We start from the raw sequence: 17,708 nt of genomic DNA, 5'->3' as shown, positions 1-17,708 counted from the left end.
CCTGTACTGATTTCTGCCAGAGTCTTTGAAGTTCAATCTTGAGGTCCTGATAGCGGCTGAGTTTTTCCTGTTGTTTTTCGTCAATGCAACTGTCACCTGGGATGGCAACATCAATGATCCAAACCTTTTTCTTTTCCACAACTGTGATGTCTGGTGTGTTGTGTTCCAGAACTTTGTTAGTCTGGATTCGAAAGTCCCACAGTATCTTTGCGTGCTCATTCTCCAATACTTTTGCAGGTTTGTGATCCCACCAGTTCTTTGCTGCTGGAAGGTGGTACTTAAGGCATAAGTTCCAATGAATCATTTGGGCCAGGTAGTTGTGCCTCTGTTTGTATTCTGTGTAATTTTCTTACAGCAGCTGAGGAGATGATCAATGGTTTCGTCAGTTTCCTTGCACAGTCTTCTTCTTCTTCTTCTTCTTCTTCTTCTTCTTATTATTATTATTATTAACATTGAGGCTGAGTGGCCATCTGTCAGCGGTGCTTTGCTTGTGCGTTTGGTGCACAAAGGCAGAAGGGGGTTGGACTAAATGGCCCAAGGGGTCTCTTCCAACCCTCTTTAATATTTTGATGATGATGATTATCACTGAGGCTGTATTTGTTCCCATTTTGTTTTGTTTTTTACTTCAAAATAAGACATGTGCAGTGTGCATAGGGATTTGTTCATAGGGTTTTTTTTTTAAACTATAGTCCGGCTCTCCAACGGTCTGAGGGACCTTGAACTGGCCCCGTGTTTAAAAAGTTTGGGGACCCCTGGTATAAATAGAGCCATTCAGACTAGCAGTGGCAGAAAGATCACAGCGTAACCACTGGTACCCTCAAATGTTCATAAGAGGATGTTTCTGATTCTGTCACTCAAAGTGCATTTGGACATCTCTGTTGCATGTTGGCGTGCAAGAAATATAGCTTTAAATGCGCTCATTTGGAGATTTGTAAACCGGTTCGTGGATGTCTGAGCTGGTGGATTTTCGATCCCATTTCAATCCTGTAGCCTGTTTTGATGTCTGTTGTGAATGGAGTCATCCCTTGTGGTTTTGGCTTTTGTAGATTTGTTTCCATCTCAACAACAAACATTCTTGGTGTCTTGTTTTTTAGGCTTGTCCTTGGGGTTATTTGGGGCACTGATTTGGAAAAATGCACTGGATGGACTGCATTAGCTATAGATTCTTAGATATGTTTATCATGTTTTTTTATGGTTGAGAAGATGATGATTACTAATGGCATTGGTTCTGCATCTCAAATATTATTTATTTATTTATATTACAGCTGATTAAGATGAAAGCAGATGCCATTTTTGGAACTGGCAGCTCCAAAATACCCAGAAACAGGGCTCTCATTTGAGGCACCAAAATGTGTGTTGGACAGTCTTATTCATGGATTTGTTTAATCCTTAGTTCTTTCAAGGAATCTCTAGATCTTTGAGTGTGACTCTGTGACCAACTTCCTCCAGTCATGTTGGAGGATGTAGAAATTCCTAAAGAGGTATTCTCTCAAGTAAAACATAAGGAAGCAATTTCTTTATTTGCAGTTTTTCACTTTCACGGGGTCATGCACCCCATCCACAGAGAATATGTCAATGTAGACTCTCAATGTTCCAGCCATCAAGAAGTGATGACTGGAGTGCCCCAGGGTTCCATCCTGGGCCCGGTTCTTTTCAACACTTTTATTAATGACGTAGATAAAGGGTTAGAAGGCATGATCACCAAGTTTGCAGATGACATCAAGTTGGGAGGGATAGCTAATACTCCAGAAAACAGGAGCAGAATTAACAGATTAGAGAGATGGGCTGAAACTAACAAAATGAACTTCAACAGGGACAGCAGATCCTCCATTTGCAAAGATACAGAATGGGGGGCGTTTAGCTCGATAGCATTGTAGTTCTCATGGACAACAAGTAAAACATGAGCCAACAGTGTTATGCAGCAGCTAAAAAAGCGAATGGGATTTTGGTCTGCATAAATAGGAGTCTAGTGTCTAGATCCAGGGAAGTCCTTCTACTCCTCTATTCCTCCATGGTCAGAACGCACCTGAAATACTGTGTCCAATTCTGGGCACTGCATTTGAAGGGAGATGTTGACAAGCTGGAATGTGTCCAGAGAAGGATGACTAAAATGAACAAGCTCTATGAGGAGCGGCTTAAAGAGCTGGGCATATTTAGCCTGCAGAAGAGAAGGCTGAGAGGAGACATGACAGCCATGTATGTATGACAGACATGTGTGAGGGGAAGTCATAGGGAAGAGGGAGCAAGCTTTTTTTCCTGCTGCCCTGGAGACTAGGACACAATGGAACAACAGCTTCAAACTACAGGAAAGGAGCTTCCACTTGGACATTAGGAAGAACTTTCTAACTGGGAGAGTTGTTCAGCAGTGGAACTCTCTGCCTCGGTGTGTGATGGATTCTCCTTCTTTGGAAGCTTTTAAGCAGAGGTTGAATAGTGTGTCTCCTCTGAATGAATGCCTGGAGGAGGTAATGGACTGGATGAGAAAAACAAATTGAAACTGAATCCAAACAAGACACAGGGCTTGCCATCAAGGGTCCTAATCAGAGCCGTCCTTAGGTATTTTAATGTAGTAGGCAAAGGTAATTTTTGCGCCGCCGCCCCCCCCCCCCCCCGGCAGAGTGGGGGGGGGGGGCAGTGGCGCGGGGCGCATGGCAGCAAGGCCCAGGCCGCGGCGAGAAGGGTCAGGCCGCGCGGGAGGCATGGCCAAGCTGCATGGGCCAGGAGGCGTGGCCAGGCCGTACGGGCTGCATGGTGGGGGCAGGCTGCACGGGCCGCATGGCGACAAGGCCCAGGCCGTGGCGGGAAGGCCTGTCCCGAAGGTGAAGGAGGTGGGGGGTAGTGCCACCCTCCCGTGGGCCTCGACGACGCCCCCAGGACGATGGTGCCACAGGCAAATGTCTAGATTGCCTGGCGGTTGGACCGCCTCTGGTCCTAATCTGGGAATGGAGGTGTGCCAGCCAGTTCTAGATGGGATTACATTCCTCCTGAAAGACTGTGTCCATAGTTTGGGAGTTCTCCTCGATCCCTCTCTCCAAATGTCAGCCCAGGTAGATATGAGGGTCACGAGTGCTTACTATCAGCTTTGGCTGATACACCAGCTGCGCCCCTTCCTAGATTTGGAGAACCTGAATGTGGTAGTGCATGCCCTGGTAACCTCAGATTTGGACTTCTGCACTGCACTTTACATTGAGCTACCTTTGTACCAAGTTCAGAAACTCCAGTTGGTTCAAAATATGGCAGCCACATTGGCTACAGGAACATCTAGAAGTGAGCATATTACACCCATACTATAGTCACTCCACTGGCTGCCAATGAGTTTCTGAGCAAAGTAGAAGGTGTTGTCGAAGGCTTTCATGGCTGGGATCACAGGGTTGTTGTATGTCTTTCGGGCTGTGTGGCCATGTTCCAGAAGTATTCTCTCCTGACGTTTCGCCCACATCTAAAATATAAAGTAGAAGGTATTTTGAGTTTTACACCCTATATGGTTTGAGTCCAGATCACCTAAAGGATCACCTTCTCTTGTACAATTCACCCCAAAAGCTGAGGTCCTCTGGGGGGCGGCTACTCCAACCAGCCAGAACTCGACTGGTGGCCATCACTCAGAGGAGCTGCCGGAAGAGCTTTGACAGCTAAATGAGCTGTCAGAATTTTAAAAACATCTAAAGACCTATCTCTTCTGCCAGGCCTTCATAGCCAGTTTTTAAGCATGAATTTTCAACTAATGTCTTTCGTTTAATCTCTGCTTTGTGTATTTTAATATGTATTTTCTAGAAATACATTTTAATATGTATCTTTTATAGAAAGAAATAATATGTGTATTTGTGGTGTTTTTACAATGTTTGTATGTTTTAGTTATTCTGTAACCTGCCTCGAGCCACAAGGAGAGGTGGGTAAGAGATAAAATTATTATTATTATTGAAGGATTTTTATTGAGCAATTATCCTCTAAAATTCAAAGAAATTAATGAAGCTGGGTTGCTGTGAGTTTTCTGAGCTGTAGGGCCATTGCAGAAGCATTCTGGAACATGGCCATACAGCCCAGAAAACTTACAGAAAACTTTGCATCAGCTGGAGGCCCCTATCCGCAATAACATGCTATGCTAGTTTTATATATATGTATATATATGTATGTATGTATATATATATATATACACACACACACACACACACATATGTGTGTGTGTGTTTATATATGAATATATATATATACAATATAATTTACAATAATATGTAATAATTATAACATATTGTATATACATATAATATTCATAATATTATATTGTAATACGATATAATACTAATAATACAATATAATAATATTAATTATATATCATATTTTACATGTAATATTACTAATAATATTACAATATGTTGATACAGTACAGTATAGTAATTTGTTACCAGTATTGTACTATACTAATATAATATTGTATGTAAATTTAATTTGTAAGCCGCTCTGAGTCCCCTTTGGGGTGAGAAGGGCGGCATATAAATGTAGCAAATAAATAAATAAATACAGCAACCCAGTGATTCCAGCCATGAAAGCCTTTGACAACAAACTTAAGAAAATTTTCTTGTTTAGAATTTGAGGCATGATCTGGCTTTAATTTCCAGCTGTTTGCATCAACTTTAGGGAACTCTGTACATGTGTGGATGTGCTAAAATAGATTTTATTTGTGATTCTTGTCCCAAACTGCTTCGAGAACTCAGTAGGGGCTAATTTTGTCAGAGTAAACATTTTGACATCATAATGAATCTTGGATATAATAGAGAAATGCAGAGTGGAATATTTTCTGCAGATGGTATATTTTTCCAAGGTGGACTTAAATATTGTATATAAAGTTCTCACTATTCTTCAAAAGAGGCAAACCAGAGGAACAGAATCACAAATGAATGTGCTGCTAAGCTAGTTCCTCTTTCACAGAAAATCTTGTTTCTCAATGTTTCGCTAGTGTAAACAATAAAGAGAAAATGTGATAAGTTGCCGGAGTCCAAAGATTTACAACTAGTAAAATAAGATGTTCAAATAGTTTCTGAAATTGCAGTTGACTGTGCTGGGGATGCTTTTAACTAACAGTGATTGTTTATATCCAAGGTGTTCCCTGCTTAAGTTTTAACAATGCTATATTCACTTGGTTTTACCTGGTTTTTAATTATGCGGGTGCTAGTCCATGCACTATCTTATGTTGTATTTTAAGGGCATATCTCACCATTGATATATGTAGCATTTTAATGATTTATATAGGATTTTAATGGTGATCCTTGGGATTTTAAGATTTTATTTTTGTATGTGACTTTTTATGACTGTTTTTATCGTTGTTGATGTTTTATTGCTGATTGAATTGTTTTATTGTTTTGCTTTTGCTTTTATATTGTTGTGTCCGGGCTTGGCCTCATGTAAGCCGCCCCGAGTCCCTTCGGCGAGATGGGGCGGGGTATAAGAATAAAGTTATTATTATTTTTTTAAATTTAATTTGTATTGATAACTTTTGGTACATGATAGTGATCAATAAAGATCAATTTGTTGTAAGGGAAGAGTAGGGGTAGAAATTAGGAGTAATTTGGGGGGGGGGAGAGGGATATCATGCAGGAAAAATGGGGGTGGGGGTGCATGTGGGGGAGTTAGTGAAATGATTGATTTTGTGGTGAAGTATCGTCTCTTGATGATCCCTGTAGTTTGTTGTTTGTTTGTTGGAGATCCTTGATATTCTCAGAGAAGGGAGGTCCTCTCTTCTTTGGGTATTATTTTGCGGTGCTATTTTCTTTTTTCTTTCCCCTTTTCTTCCTCTTTCCCCTCTTCTCCCTTTCTTCTTTTTTCTCTTTCTTTCCCTTTCCTTTCCCTTTCCCTTTCCGCCCTCTTCTTTTTCTTTTTTTGGGTTTCCTGTTTCTTAGGTCACCCACCCCTCTTGGGTCGTTCTTGATCTTGCGTATTCCTCAAAATTTGACCAATCAGTTTCTTTCATTGGTGTGCCTTATTATTATTTTATATTGTATTTAATAATCTGGTTTTCATGTTTTTATTTGTTTGCCTTGTATGTGAAAGACCTATGGTCTAAGCATCAAATAAAAACAAACAACAAACTAGTGAAATAGTGTTAAACTAGTTATACTGAATCTTTTTTTCCTAAATTGAAATGGAACAGTATTACAGAGTGAAAGAATATTCCAGTAAAATAATTTCCACATAAAACTTTGAGTATATTTGAAGATAATATTTAAAGCAAAATATGCTGGATCAAAAAATTTTACTTAGAGCTCTGGAAAATTTCCCAGTTCAGATTTTTCTAAAAACTCACGTTACTGCTTTGTCTTTATAGCATACATGCATCCTTCTCTCTAATTGACAGCCCGCAATGACAGCCCTTTGCCTCTTTTTCCTTTTTGCATTCCCTCCCTCCCCCTGTGTTCAGTGTGTCCTATTACACTATTACCTTACAGACATTGTCTAGCCTGACAGTAATGAATCCCAGATAATAGGAACTGACGGGCTAATTCTAGGGCAGAGGGAGACTTCTTCTCTTGAGGGCAGATTTCCCATAATAATCCTAAAATTGAAGGGGCAGCTGGGGTTGTTTCTTGAGGTCGCTCAGAGAATCCTAAATGGGATATAGATTCTTATTCTACATGAGTGATGCCTTTTATATTTTTAAATCTATTTGTGAGTTGCAGTATGTTTATGTCCTGTCTTTGTTCCAGTGAGTTCAAAGAGGGAACAAAGGTTTTGCTCCTACCCACTTTATCCCTGTATTTCAGGTAGATCAGACTGAAGGAGAGATTGGCCCCAGTGTGGTGTAGTATTTTGAGTGTTGGGCTAGAAAGGAGTCTGGGGAACCAGAGGTTGTGTCCCTGTTCAGCCATGGAAACCCCCTTGGGCAAATCATACACTTTCAGCCTATGAGGACCCTTCTACACTGCCATATAATCCAGATTATCAAAGCAGATAATGCACATTATCAGCTTTGAACTGGATTATCTGAGTCTACACTGCCATATAATCCAGTTTAAAGCAGATAATCTGGATTTTACATGGGAATGTAGAAGGACCCGAGATAGGCAATGACAAACTCCTTCTGAACAAATCTTGGCAAGAAAGACCTCTAATAGCTTTGCACTAGGGTGGCTGTAAACTGGAAACAACTGGAAGGTACAGAATGAACCTATAGCTGATTGAGGACTGGAACCTTAATCTCTCGTCGGGTCTCTCTTTATGTGTGGTTAGTGAGTTTTAGGCTAACCTGATGTTTGAATCTGTGGTGTTGACTGAGATCAAGTTCAAAACACCTGGAGGGCCCAAGTTTGCCCATACCTGATATGGGGTATCCAGAATCTATAAAATCCAGAATCTATAACAAGGCATGTTTGTGTTCTTGTCTTCTACAGGACCGGAGTTGGCGGGGGGCATCTGTTGCCCCTGTAATGGCTTCAGATTTGGGAAATGACCCTATATTGGATCCTCCATCTGTACCTCGGGCACCTCTGGTAAAGTAACTTATTATGGTGTTGGGAGGCAGTGATTAGTCCTTTGTGTCCCACTGCCCTGAATCCCTTCGGGGAGATAGGACGGTATAAAAATAAAGTTTTACCATGATAATGATTATTATTTTGCTTTGATTGTGTATTTCCTGAATGGCAAAGTTTTGGACTGGATGGTTCTCGTAGTCTCTTCCAGTTCTGTGATTGTAAAGTTGCATGGGAGAAGCAACTGTCATAAATGATTTGTAAAAACTGGATATACATCAAACTGACAGCGTCTCTCATCTCTCGGCTTCCCCAGAAAAAAGCGAACAGAAAGGGAGGTTTGCCAGAGGCCAAGAGGAAAGGACGGGCCAAGCGGTTGAACAAAGATGCGGAGGAACTGCTTGCGAGCATGCAGCGGTTGGTAGGTTAAGCCCTGGGAAAGCACTCTGGAGTTCTTCCTTGACTCTAAAAGAGAGGAGAAAGTAAGAAGGATGCAAGGGTTATAAAAGCTGACTTCCAGAATCACCCATCCAGTATGGCAGTGGTCATGATGCTTGAGGGATTCTAGGGACTGTCACAAAAGAAGTATTTCCAATAGCAGTGTAAGTAAAATCTTTCAGTGACAATGTCAGCAACACTGGATGAGGCAGTTTTAACATTTTTCAATTTTTGGGGAGCTGTTTTTTTTTAAAGAGAGGCGTTAGTTAATGTTCTGTCACGTGCTGGGCCTGTAAATTTGTCTTTATGGCCAGCGGGAAGTCAGGGCACCTCAGTGAAAGGTTCTTGAGGATTTTCCTGAAAAGGATAGTCCTTTGAGTCTTTAATAAGATAACAAAGTCTTTATTGTTGAACAAATAACAAATCTTCAAGGAATCAAATAACACTTCAAGGTTTCCTTAACAGACTGTTGGCCCTTTCAGTCTTGTCCCCAAGGGACAGGCGATTGGCTTTGGATAACTGTGAAAACCCTCTTATAACCTCTTCCAGGTTGTCTATCATATGGGCCTAGCTGATGTGAGACCCACTACTGATTCCAAGTGCGTCTGGGTATCGCGTGGACCTACCAACAAAGGCTTGTGGATGTTTCAGCTTGGGTTCCATGGATCCGTGGTGCCATTCTCTCTCTGAGATTTCTTTGGAAACTCTAGGGCTGTTTCCCTCAGGAGTTGTGAGGCTGAGAGGCTGTAAGCTCTCAGACAGAGCCTTTGGGACCTTTTCCCCTGGAATTTCCGTTTCTGTTTTCTCGGATGTTCTATATCCCCGGATGTTAATGAGATATGAAACTTTTCTACAGGACGAGCTGGTCTACGCCCTATAGCTTAGCTTCCTTAGTGAGACTAACTTAAAAATGGCTCCTTCCCTTTCAGAGCCCTGAACAAGGGGCGGAACCAAACTTGATGATTGACAGGCGGCCCTACATGCTACGATCAGATCTCAGGTTTTCTGCATTAAACTGGATTATATGAGTCCCCACTGCCAGATAATCTGGGATAAACAGAAAACCTGAAATAAGATCCTGGGATAAAGGGCCTGTCTGGAAGGACCCTATGCCCTTTTGCTCAGGGGTAATGAAAAGATACATTATACATATGCACAGAAATACCTTTCTTTATTGTGCTCCACAACAAAATGTTGTTGATCAGGGTGCACCTGATCAGAATGACAGCCAGCTGTGCCCTTTGCCTTTCCATTTCCCCTCATTCAGGTTTTCTGCCCCACAAGTAAGTCAGCAATCAGCTTTTGTGAATGGTGGTCAGCCTTTGTGAATGATGGATGGTGTCATTTTGCTACATAAACAATGGCCTTCAGAAAATAAATCGCTCTTTGGCCCCATCCTCTGTCATATAAAGAAGTTTCATAATGCAGTTTAATTGCATTATGTGGTAGTGTAGATGGGGCAGGCTTACTGTTAGTATAGAGCATGCTTCTTAAGCTACAGGTTCTGACCTACAATGCCTCAGTGACCCCTTAGCTCAATGTTGGGGTTACAGAATATTTGGCAATAGTAACAGGTTTCTGAACGCCCCCCATTTGCACAAATCTATTAGCAACAAATTGGAGTATTTACAGTGGTCTCTGTAGAAAAATGCTTCAGCTGTACTTTATAAAAAGGGAAATCGGCTGTCTTCGCAAGCTTTGCAAATGCTGGTTTATTATCAGCATATTTGTTGATTTGTATACCTACTTTCTATACCTGGAGCCGCCAGTGGCACAGCGGATTAAACCCTGAGCTGCTGAACTTGCTGACTGAAAGGTCGGCGGTTTGAATCTGGGGAGCAGAGTGAGCTTCTACTATTAGCCCCAGCTTCTGCCAACCTAGCAGTTTGAAAACATGCAAATGTAAGTACATCAATAGGTACCGCACTGGCGGGAAGGTAATGGAGCTCCATGCAGTTATGCCGGCCACATGACCTTGGAGGTGTCTTTGGACAACACCAGCTCTTTGGCTTAGAAATGGAGATGAGCACCAACCCCCAGAGTCGGACACGACTGGACTTAATGTTAGGGAAAACCTTTACCTTTACCTGTGGCCATGCAAAATGTTCTTGGGCAGAAAGGGATTGCAAGTGGAAAAAGGTTTACAAAGCCCTGCTTTTTGAGAAGGGAAAGCAAGATGTGACCTCAAGTGGATGAGATGTAAAAAAAAAATTAGAAAAGGAAGATTAGTGCTAAAAGACATTATTTTCCTATTCATACCCTGTTTAATATTGTTTTTTCGTACCAGGATCTCACAACAGAATGTACAGTGCCAGTAGGAACGGGCCTGGTGTTTGATGAACGGATGACAGAGTTTTGCTGTCCATGGGATGAAAGGTATTTGGCATGAAGGAGGGGTTTGTGATCCTTGACTCTAATACAGTAGAGTCTCACTTATCCAAGCTAAATGGGCCGGCAGAAGCTTGGATAAGTGAATATCTTGGATAATAAGAAGGGATTAAGGAAAAGCCTATTAAACATCAAATTAGGTTAAGATTTTACAAATTAAGCACCAAAACATCATGTTATACAACAAATTTGACAGAAAAAGTAGTTCAATACGCAGTAATGCTATGTAGTAATTACTGTATTTACGAATTTAGCACCAAAATATCACGATATATTGAAAATATTTACTACAAAAATGGCTTGGATTATCCAGAGGCTTGGATAAGCGAGGCTTGGATAAGTGAGACTCTACTGTAGTGGAGTTGTAACTTTGATTAGCTTTCAGGCAGTTCTTTCAGGAGACTTTGGCATGTTTATTTTATCTGAAGCAGACTGATTTCAAAAGGCATAATTAGACAAATTGATGGAAGATCTGTTTGTCTGTTTATATCTTGAGCCATGGCAGCTTTATGGAAAAACTGTGGCTGGAGATAATAGATGTTTGAACCAGATGCTGAAGCCCAAATAAAGGGAAAGTTGTGGACATCTGCAGGTCACTGCTGGAACCATGTTGTGGATCTTTGTCAGATCCATTGGGATCTGCTAACATTGCAACTCCCATGTTTAGTTCGAGTCAGCATGTTTAGGAAGGAGCTGATCATAGCCATAATGTCCATGTAATTTTAACCTGCACTTCTAGATTTAGTTGCTTATTATGGATTTTTGCCCCTATCAAGCAATTTTCTCACTCTTAAATTGTCACTCATTTCAAGCTTAAAACACAACAAGGCTAAAAGTAATTAATGTGGTAGTTTTTCTGATCAAGAATTGTAAAAACTTCACATTGTTAAAAAATGGATCCAGATCCAGGAATAGTGGGTCTATTGGAATTGGTGAAGGTTAAGTTAGTCACAGATTTCAGTGGATCTCCTCTAAATTTGACAAAATCTGTATCAATAATAATAATGATGCCATCCCAGGTGACAGTCGGATTGATGAAAAACAACAGGAAAAACTCAACCACTATCAGGACCTCAAGATTGAACTTCAAAGACTCTGGCAAAAACCAGTGCAGGTGGTCCCGGTGGTGATCAGCACATTGGGTGCTGTGCCAAAAGATCTTAGCCGGAATTTGGAAACAATAGGCATTGACAAAATTATGATCTGCCAACTGCAAAAGGTCACCCTACTGGGATCTGCTCGCATCATCCGAAAATACATCACACAGTCCTAGACACTTGGGAAGTGTTCGACTTGTGATTTTGTGATTCAAAATCCAGCATATCATCATCATCATTTAATTACTTATTAATCGCCCTCCATCCAAGATGCTCTAGGCAATTTACAAGATAAAATTGTAAAGGATAAAAATATCTAACTTGTTTGCTGTGTCATACAACAACAACAACAACAACAACAATAATAATAATAATAATAATAATAATAATATATTTATACTCTGCTACCATCTGTAGGCACTCCAGAAGGACTCGGGGTGTCTACAGAAGCACATAGAGTGCCATAACACATAAAATAGAGGTAAAATTACATCACATATTAATGATAACAACTGTTAAGATAAAAAAAAACACAATACAAAAGTCCAATTTAAAAATCAATACAACCCAGTACAAATTGCCATAAAATTAATAATACAGCATCCCAACCATGGCCCAATTCTTTCCCAGTGCATGCTAGGGATGGAGAACATATAGCCTTCCAGATATTGTCTCCTGAGAATTTCTGGCTGCCCGCCCTAGCCAACCAGTGTTGAGTCATAATTGAAATTGCGTTCAGGCAACATCTGGAGAGTCATATATCCTCCATTTTTGATTTCAGTAGACTTATGGCTCATTTCTAAAATTGGAGATAATCAACCCCAAAATGTCATTTTTGAGCCAATTTTAGGTTTCACCACTGTGCTCAGACCTTATTCTTCCTCATTGCATCAAACCTCAGACTCATTTATGCTTGGCCCTTTTAGCAATCCTAATATCACATCTGGTCTGAACAGGCATCTCTAAAAATTAGAACTGTGGGGTATCTATTGTGAGATGGATTAGTGATGTTCCAGGTACCTCCTACTCAGCACCTTGGGCTGCTAGCTTCTACTAGGAGTTGGTATAAAGTATCTTCTGCCCTTTCTTTCCCTTAATTTTGGAAGGATGATTGTACCTGACCAAAATGTTATGCCTCCATTTTTAAGCTTTCTGTATATGCAGTCATGATTCACCATTGAACTTTTTATACTTGCTTTTACCAAAATTTGAATCCTTTAAAAGGTGAGACGAGAAATTGGGAGGGAGGGAGGGGGTGAATGGATTGTTTTCAAGATGCATGCTAAACTGGATCAGACTGTTGTAGCCCTCAGAGCTTGTTGGACTACATTTCCCATTACGTGCTCTATATAAGCAGTTGGGAGAATCTAATGTATGTTTCCAAATTCCAAAACCATTGATTATTTTTTTCCTGGCAGGGGGGGAAAAGTACCCTTGGTTTGGATGTGGGTAAATATATAATCCTGATCTTACCCCCTTCTGTGCTGCCTGTAAATCTATGGTGGTTTGATTTCATCCCACTTTGCTCACTCTTTCAGCATAGTCTCGACACAACCCCATCATGTACTCTCCACATGGTGACCCACTATGCTGTATTTCTCTATTGTTTTGGTTCCTTCTATTGCCCTTAATACCCAGTCCTGATTCTGACCCTATGACTGTTCCTTTTTAGGTCTTAATTCCTGAAACAAACATCTTGTTTTTACCTCATGCAGCATTCCCCATTTTTTAAAAAGTGCCTGCAATCTTATAATACGAGGGCTATCCAGAAAGTAGGCTACGTTTTGGATTTTAAAAAGATCAAAGTATAGGATAAATCATTTACCATATGCAGCTGAAAGACACATCCCAAAACTACAATCTCATGTAATCCCCATTTAAATTTAGCCACGTTTCTTATAGATAAATGAGTTTGAAAAGTACTGCACCAGTAAATTCCCCGCTTCTGTCGTCAGCTCTTCCCCCTTCTCCCTTCCTGCAGCGTAGCCAAAACGCTGCGCTGCCAGCCACACCCCCATTGTTGGAAATGGAGGAGAGAGGCGGCAAATTTACTGGTGCAGTACTTTTCAAACTCATTTATCTATAAGAAAGGTGGCTAAATTTAAATGGGGATTACATGAGATTGTAGTTTTGGGATGTGTCTTTCAGCTGCATATGATAAATTATTTATCCTATACTTTGATCTTTTTAAAATCTAAAACGTAGCCTACTTTCTGGATAGCCCTCGTAGAGATTTCAATGCTTATGCCCACTCTTACTTGAAAGCAACCTCTGATGAACATGGGGAAACTTTATTCTGAGTAAATATGCATAGAATAAAGCTGCTAACATGATTTTCCTCCGATTATGGGGTTGAAATCCAATTTGAGAAGTTGGCTTGGAAGCCCCTTCTACCATGTTTCCCTGAAAATAAGACATCTCCTGAAAATAGGGCCTAGTAGAGGTTTTGGTGATTTGACAAATATAAGACATCCCCGAAAAGTAAGACCCAGGAGGAGGGATCTGCAGTCGCCGAGGAAGGCACATGCGACGCGAAGGAGAAGGAGGGAACAAAATAGCGTGTCTTTGGGAACAAAAATTAATATAAGACACTGTCTTATTTTCAGGAAAACATGGTAACAATGTGGGGCTAAGGGCCTTGGGGGAGGGCAGAGTGAGCAGGGTCAGATATAATTAGCCAATTTGGACGCTTGCTCAGCAGGCATCCAAAGCACAGCTCAAATCTAGACATGTTTATTCAGGGTTAAGTCTCTTCTGTACATCGCAGGTTTGGGGCATAGAAGTCACAACTTGCGTCTGTGCAATTGTATACAGATGTGTAAATCCCTAGCTCTTTTGCTTAATGGTATTTGAAGTTGAAATGTCTTTAAATACCTTCTTACGTCAGATCAGTGATCATTTCTTACCTCTGACTTGTGATCAGCGAATATTATAGTGGAAATGGACAGGACTTACTGAAGAATAAGTTTGTGGCTGGGTGGGGAACCTCACCCAAACCCCTCCCAGAATCTCAGATTAGGTAGTTGACTAGACAAAACCCTTATCATTTCTCATACAAATCCTCTCCCCATTTCATGTTGGCTATTTCATAAATTACCAGCTGAGTATGGGAGCATTCTCTGTGAAGACCCAGTGGTCTAAGAAGACATTTTTTCCTCTCAATAGATGTTTTTGGAACAGTATGGGATTCAGCAGTGCAGAAGTGTTTCCTAAATTTCTCGTATCCTGTGAATAATACTATGTAACAAAATTTGAAAAAAAAACTGTTCTTAGTCTGAAAGTGTTACTTGCTGTTTAATTGTTTGATATTTGTTTTGAAATTTCCAGAAATTTCATTTTTGTGGCTACCACAAACTATGTTGAATTGATTGAGACTCTTATCAAATAAAAACTATAGCAAAACGTTCTGCAGGATGTCCTGCAAAGTTTTTGCAGTTTAATAAACCTTTTTCATGTTTTTATGATAGAACCAATTAGGAATGACATTTATAACCCAGGGATAAAAATTGTGTTACATAGTGTAATTTGCTTGAAAGTAAGCACTGAATTCAGTGGATTTACTTGTAAATAGACATACACAGAGATACTTGTAATCTACTGTTTTAATCCAGTTCCTTTCTATGATGCATTATCTTCAGACCTTACATTTAATTGTAATTTTAAGAGGCTACTTCAAAAACATTTTATCCATATGAGATTTGTTTTAAGAAAACCAGTTTAAAGAAGAAATCTATGCTCATTTTATTTCTGAATGCTTATCATTGGCTCTCAACCTGGGGTCCCAAGATACTTTTGGCCTGCAACTCCCAGAAATCCCAGCTAGTTTACCAGCTGTTAGGATTTTTGGGAGATGAATGCCAAAAACATCTGGGGACCCCAGGTTGAGAACCACTGGCTTAGATAATGTGCCCATTTTACAGCAAATGTGATCTCTGTTTTTAAGATGGTAGTTTTTTGGGAGAGAGATAAAATGTTTCCAGACAGTTATAGTATGGTATATTTTGTAGTGATTAGATAATTGCTTCCGACATCTTAGGAAGAACTTAAGAGGGCAGATCCCATTGCCTGGGGGTTCAATTCTGAGTGGGGTGGGATGCCTTCCCCATGCATGAGCTTAATTTAGATAAAAAATATATGCATTGTAGAACATTAGTTTCACATTATTGCACCAGATCAACATGCAATCCACAGTGAAGTGTTTGTTAGACCGATTCAAAGACTGCATGCCCCTAGCTTCTGCAGAAAAAAACATCTCAAGTTAACTAGAGAGATAGCTGAGGCTGCAGCCTTTGCTCCTCTGAATAATAATCAGGGCTGGCAGAAGGCATTTCTCCACCTGAGATAAAGTAAAAGATTTCTGTAGTTGGCAGGATGAAAATTGGAGAGAGCTCCTGTGCTTTTAGTAGTTGTTTCAAAGAGGAAATTTCAGCATGTGTTCTTTGTTATCTAGTTCTGTGACAAGCAACACCTACTGAAAACCCTACTTCTGTGCAACCATTAAAGATATAGCAGAAAATGTTCCAACGAAATAAAACATTTTTATTCAGGGAGAATATCTGGGAGGCAGCCATCACTTCACTTGCCCTAAAGGACCTTAACTATTATACTTACCTCCTTCCCTTCCTATTCCAGCTCCTCCTGCATCCCTCTCTTGTCTTCCTCTCTTGAATATTGCTTTTGCACTTATGAGCATGGCAGCTAAAGTGTCTAAAAAAGACCAATATGTGCCCTGATGCAACCTGCTGTCATGTCATCCTCCCCCCAACTCTGTTTGTTTTGCTGTAATCTTGATCTGTCAGATTAAAGGACTGGGATCTTTAAAAAGATTGCCAATCTGCCTCTAATCAGACGCCTTTCAAATTTTGCCTTGGCCTGGGAATGATCAGTTCTGTCCACATGTATTTTGTTTGGGATGGATGTTGTTCTGTCTTTTTCCCTCAGGGTAAGATGTGTATCCCTTTCTCATTTATATTTGTTGACCCCCAGAATTATTTTTTTGGCAACCTGCCTGATTGATATGTATTTTCTTTACCCCCACATGTCCTTTTTTTTCCGCTTCTCTAGTTTTCCAGAGTGTCCAGAGCGGCTGGTGGCCATCCGAGACAAACTGCTGCAATGTGGACTGCTGGAGCGCTGTGTCCCAGTGCTGGTGAGAGAGATTGGCCAGGAGCAAGCAGGAATTTGGGAATGGGCAGAAAGGCAATCTAGTTGTTACAGAGAACTTGGGAACTTTCACATCCATATCTTAGCATGACCTTGGAATATTATGCTACTTTAATAGCAAACCTAAACATTAGGGAGAACTTTCTGATGGTAAGAGTTGCTTGACAGTAGAATGTGTTGCCTTCAAGTGTGATGGAGTCTCCTTCTCAAGCCAGATGGCTATGTGTCAGAAATGCTTTAGTTGTGTCTTCCTGTAAAAATGTTAAATGTTATTTGGGGATTCAATACTAGTAGAACATTATGACCCCCATAACCACTGGGGATACCTTCCAAGACCCTCTGTGGGCACCAGATATTGTGGATAAAATTGAACTTTGTATTTTTACTATACTGGGACTGGAAATATACCATAGAATTGCATTGAAGGACCTAGAGACAAAAATGTTTGGGTATAGTGGGTTGTTGTTGTTTTGAGGATATGTAAGTGAAACTATGGATATTTTGAATAAGCTAATAGCCATTTCCTAGGATTTTTAAAAAATATATAAATAAGAAAAAAAAAATCTAATGACCTTGCCAAACTATTTTTGACTACAGTGTTCCCTCACTACTTCGCGGTTCACTTTTTGCGGATTCGCAATAAGTTTCAATAAACTCTAAAAGACTATTATAGATCATAAAAAATTACAATTTACAGTCTAATGAAGGGAGGAAGGAGAAGCCAAAGGGAGAGAAAAGGAGCCCAAGTGGCAACAGGACGAGAAGGAGGCAATTTATCAACACACGATTGGTTGATAAAGACTTAAAATAGTGTGTAGCTACTAAAATAAAGTATAAATATTAAAATAAATATAGCGTCCCTACTTCACGGATTTTCACTTATTGCGGGTGGTCCTGGAACCTAACCCCAGCGATAAGTGAGGGAACACTGTACTTCCAAGCTCTGTTGATGAGGATCAATATTGGAAGCTCTTTTAAAGCCCTGAACTAGGACCCTCTTGCATTATTCTGTTGCAGCATTCTGAGCCTACCTATTTCTTGTGGCGTTTTGGGATCTGTAGTTAGGTCTGAGGCACTAAAGCAGCTTTCTGGCTAAAACTGTAAATATGCTTCCTTGAACTGCACTCTCAGGACTCCTTAGGACAGAACCATGGCAGTTAATACG

General features: G+C 40.4%; 1 protein-coding gene across 3 annotated transcripts in view; it reads left to right on the top strand.

Annotated features, from left to right (window-relative positions):
• The window catches only part of hdac6 (histone deacetylase 6), an 83,382-nt gene that overhangs the window by 4,191 nt on the left and 61,483 nt on the right, over window positions 1-17,708 (top strand). For 2 of the 3 annotated variants that reach the window (XM_062971268.1, XM_062971269.1), the window contains exons 2-5: window positions 7,380-7,478; window positions 7,774-7,878; window positions 10,183-10,271; window positions 16,445-16,529. In XM_062971268.1, the coding sequence (XP_062827338.1) occupies window positions 7,416-7,478; window positions 7,774-7,878; window positions 10,183-10,271; window positions 16,445-16,529 (342 nt within the window). In that variant the 5' untranslated portion in view covers window positions 7,380-7,415. Of the gene's footprint in view, window positions 1-7,379; window positions 7,479-7,773; window positions 7,879-10,182; window positions 10,272-12,798; window positions 12,830-16,444; window positions 16,530-17,708 lie in introns of those variants that run through there. The other variant, XM_062971270.1, reaches the window with a different exon arrangement.

This window comes from Anolis carolinensis, chromosome 2 (assembly GCF_035594765.1).
Source record: "Anolis carolinensis isolate JA03-04 chromosome 2, rAnoCar3.1.pri, whole genome shotgun sequence".
NCBI classification, from domain to species: Eukaryota; Metazoa; Chordata; class Lepidosauria; order Squamata; family Dactyloidae; genus Anolis; species Anolis carolinensis.
Note: the sequence above shows the minus strand (reverse complement) of the source record. Positions and strands in the feature narration are given on the sequence as shown.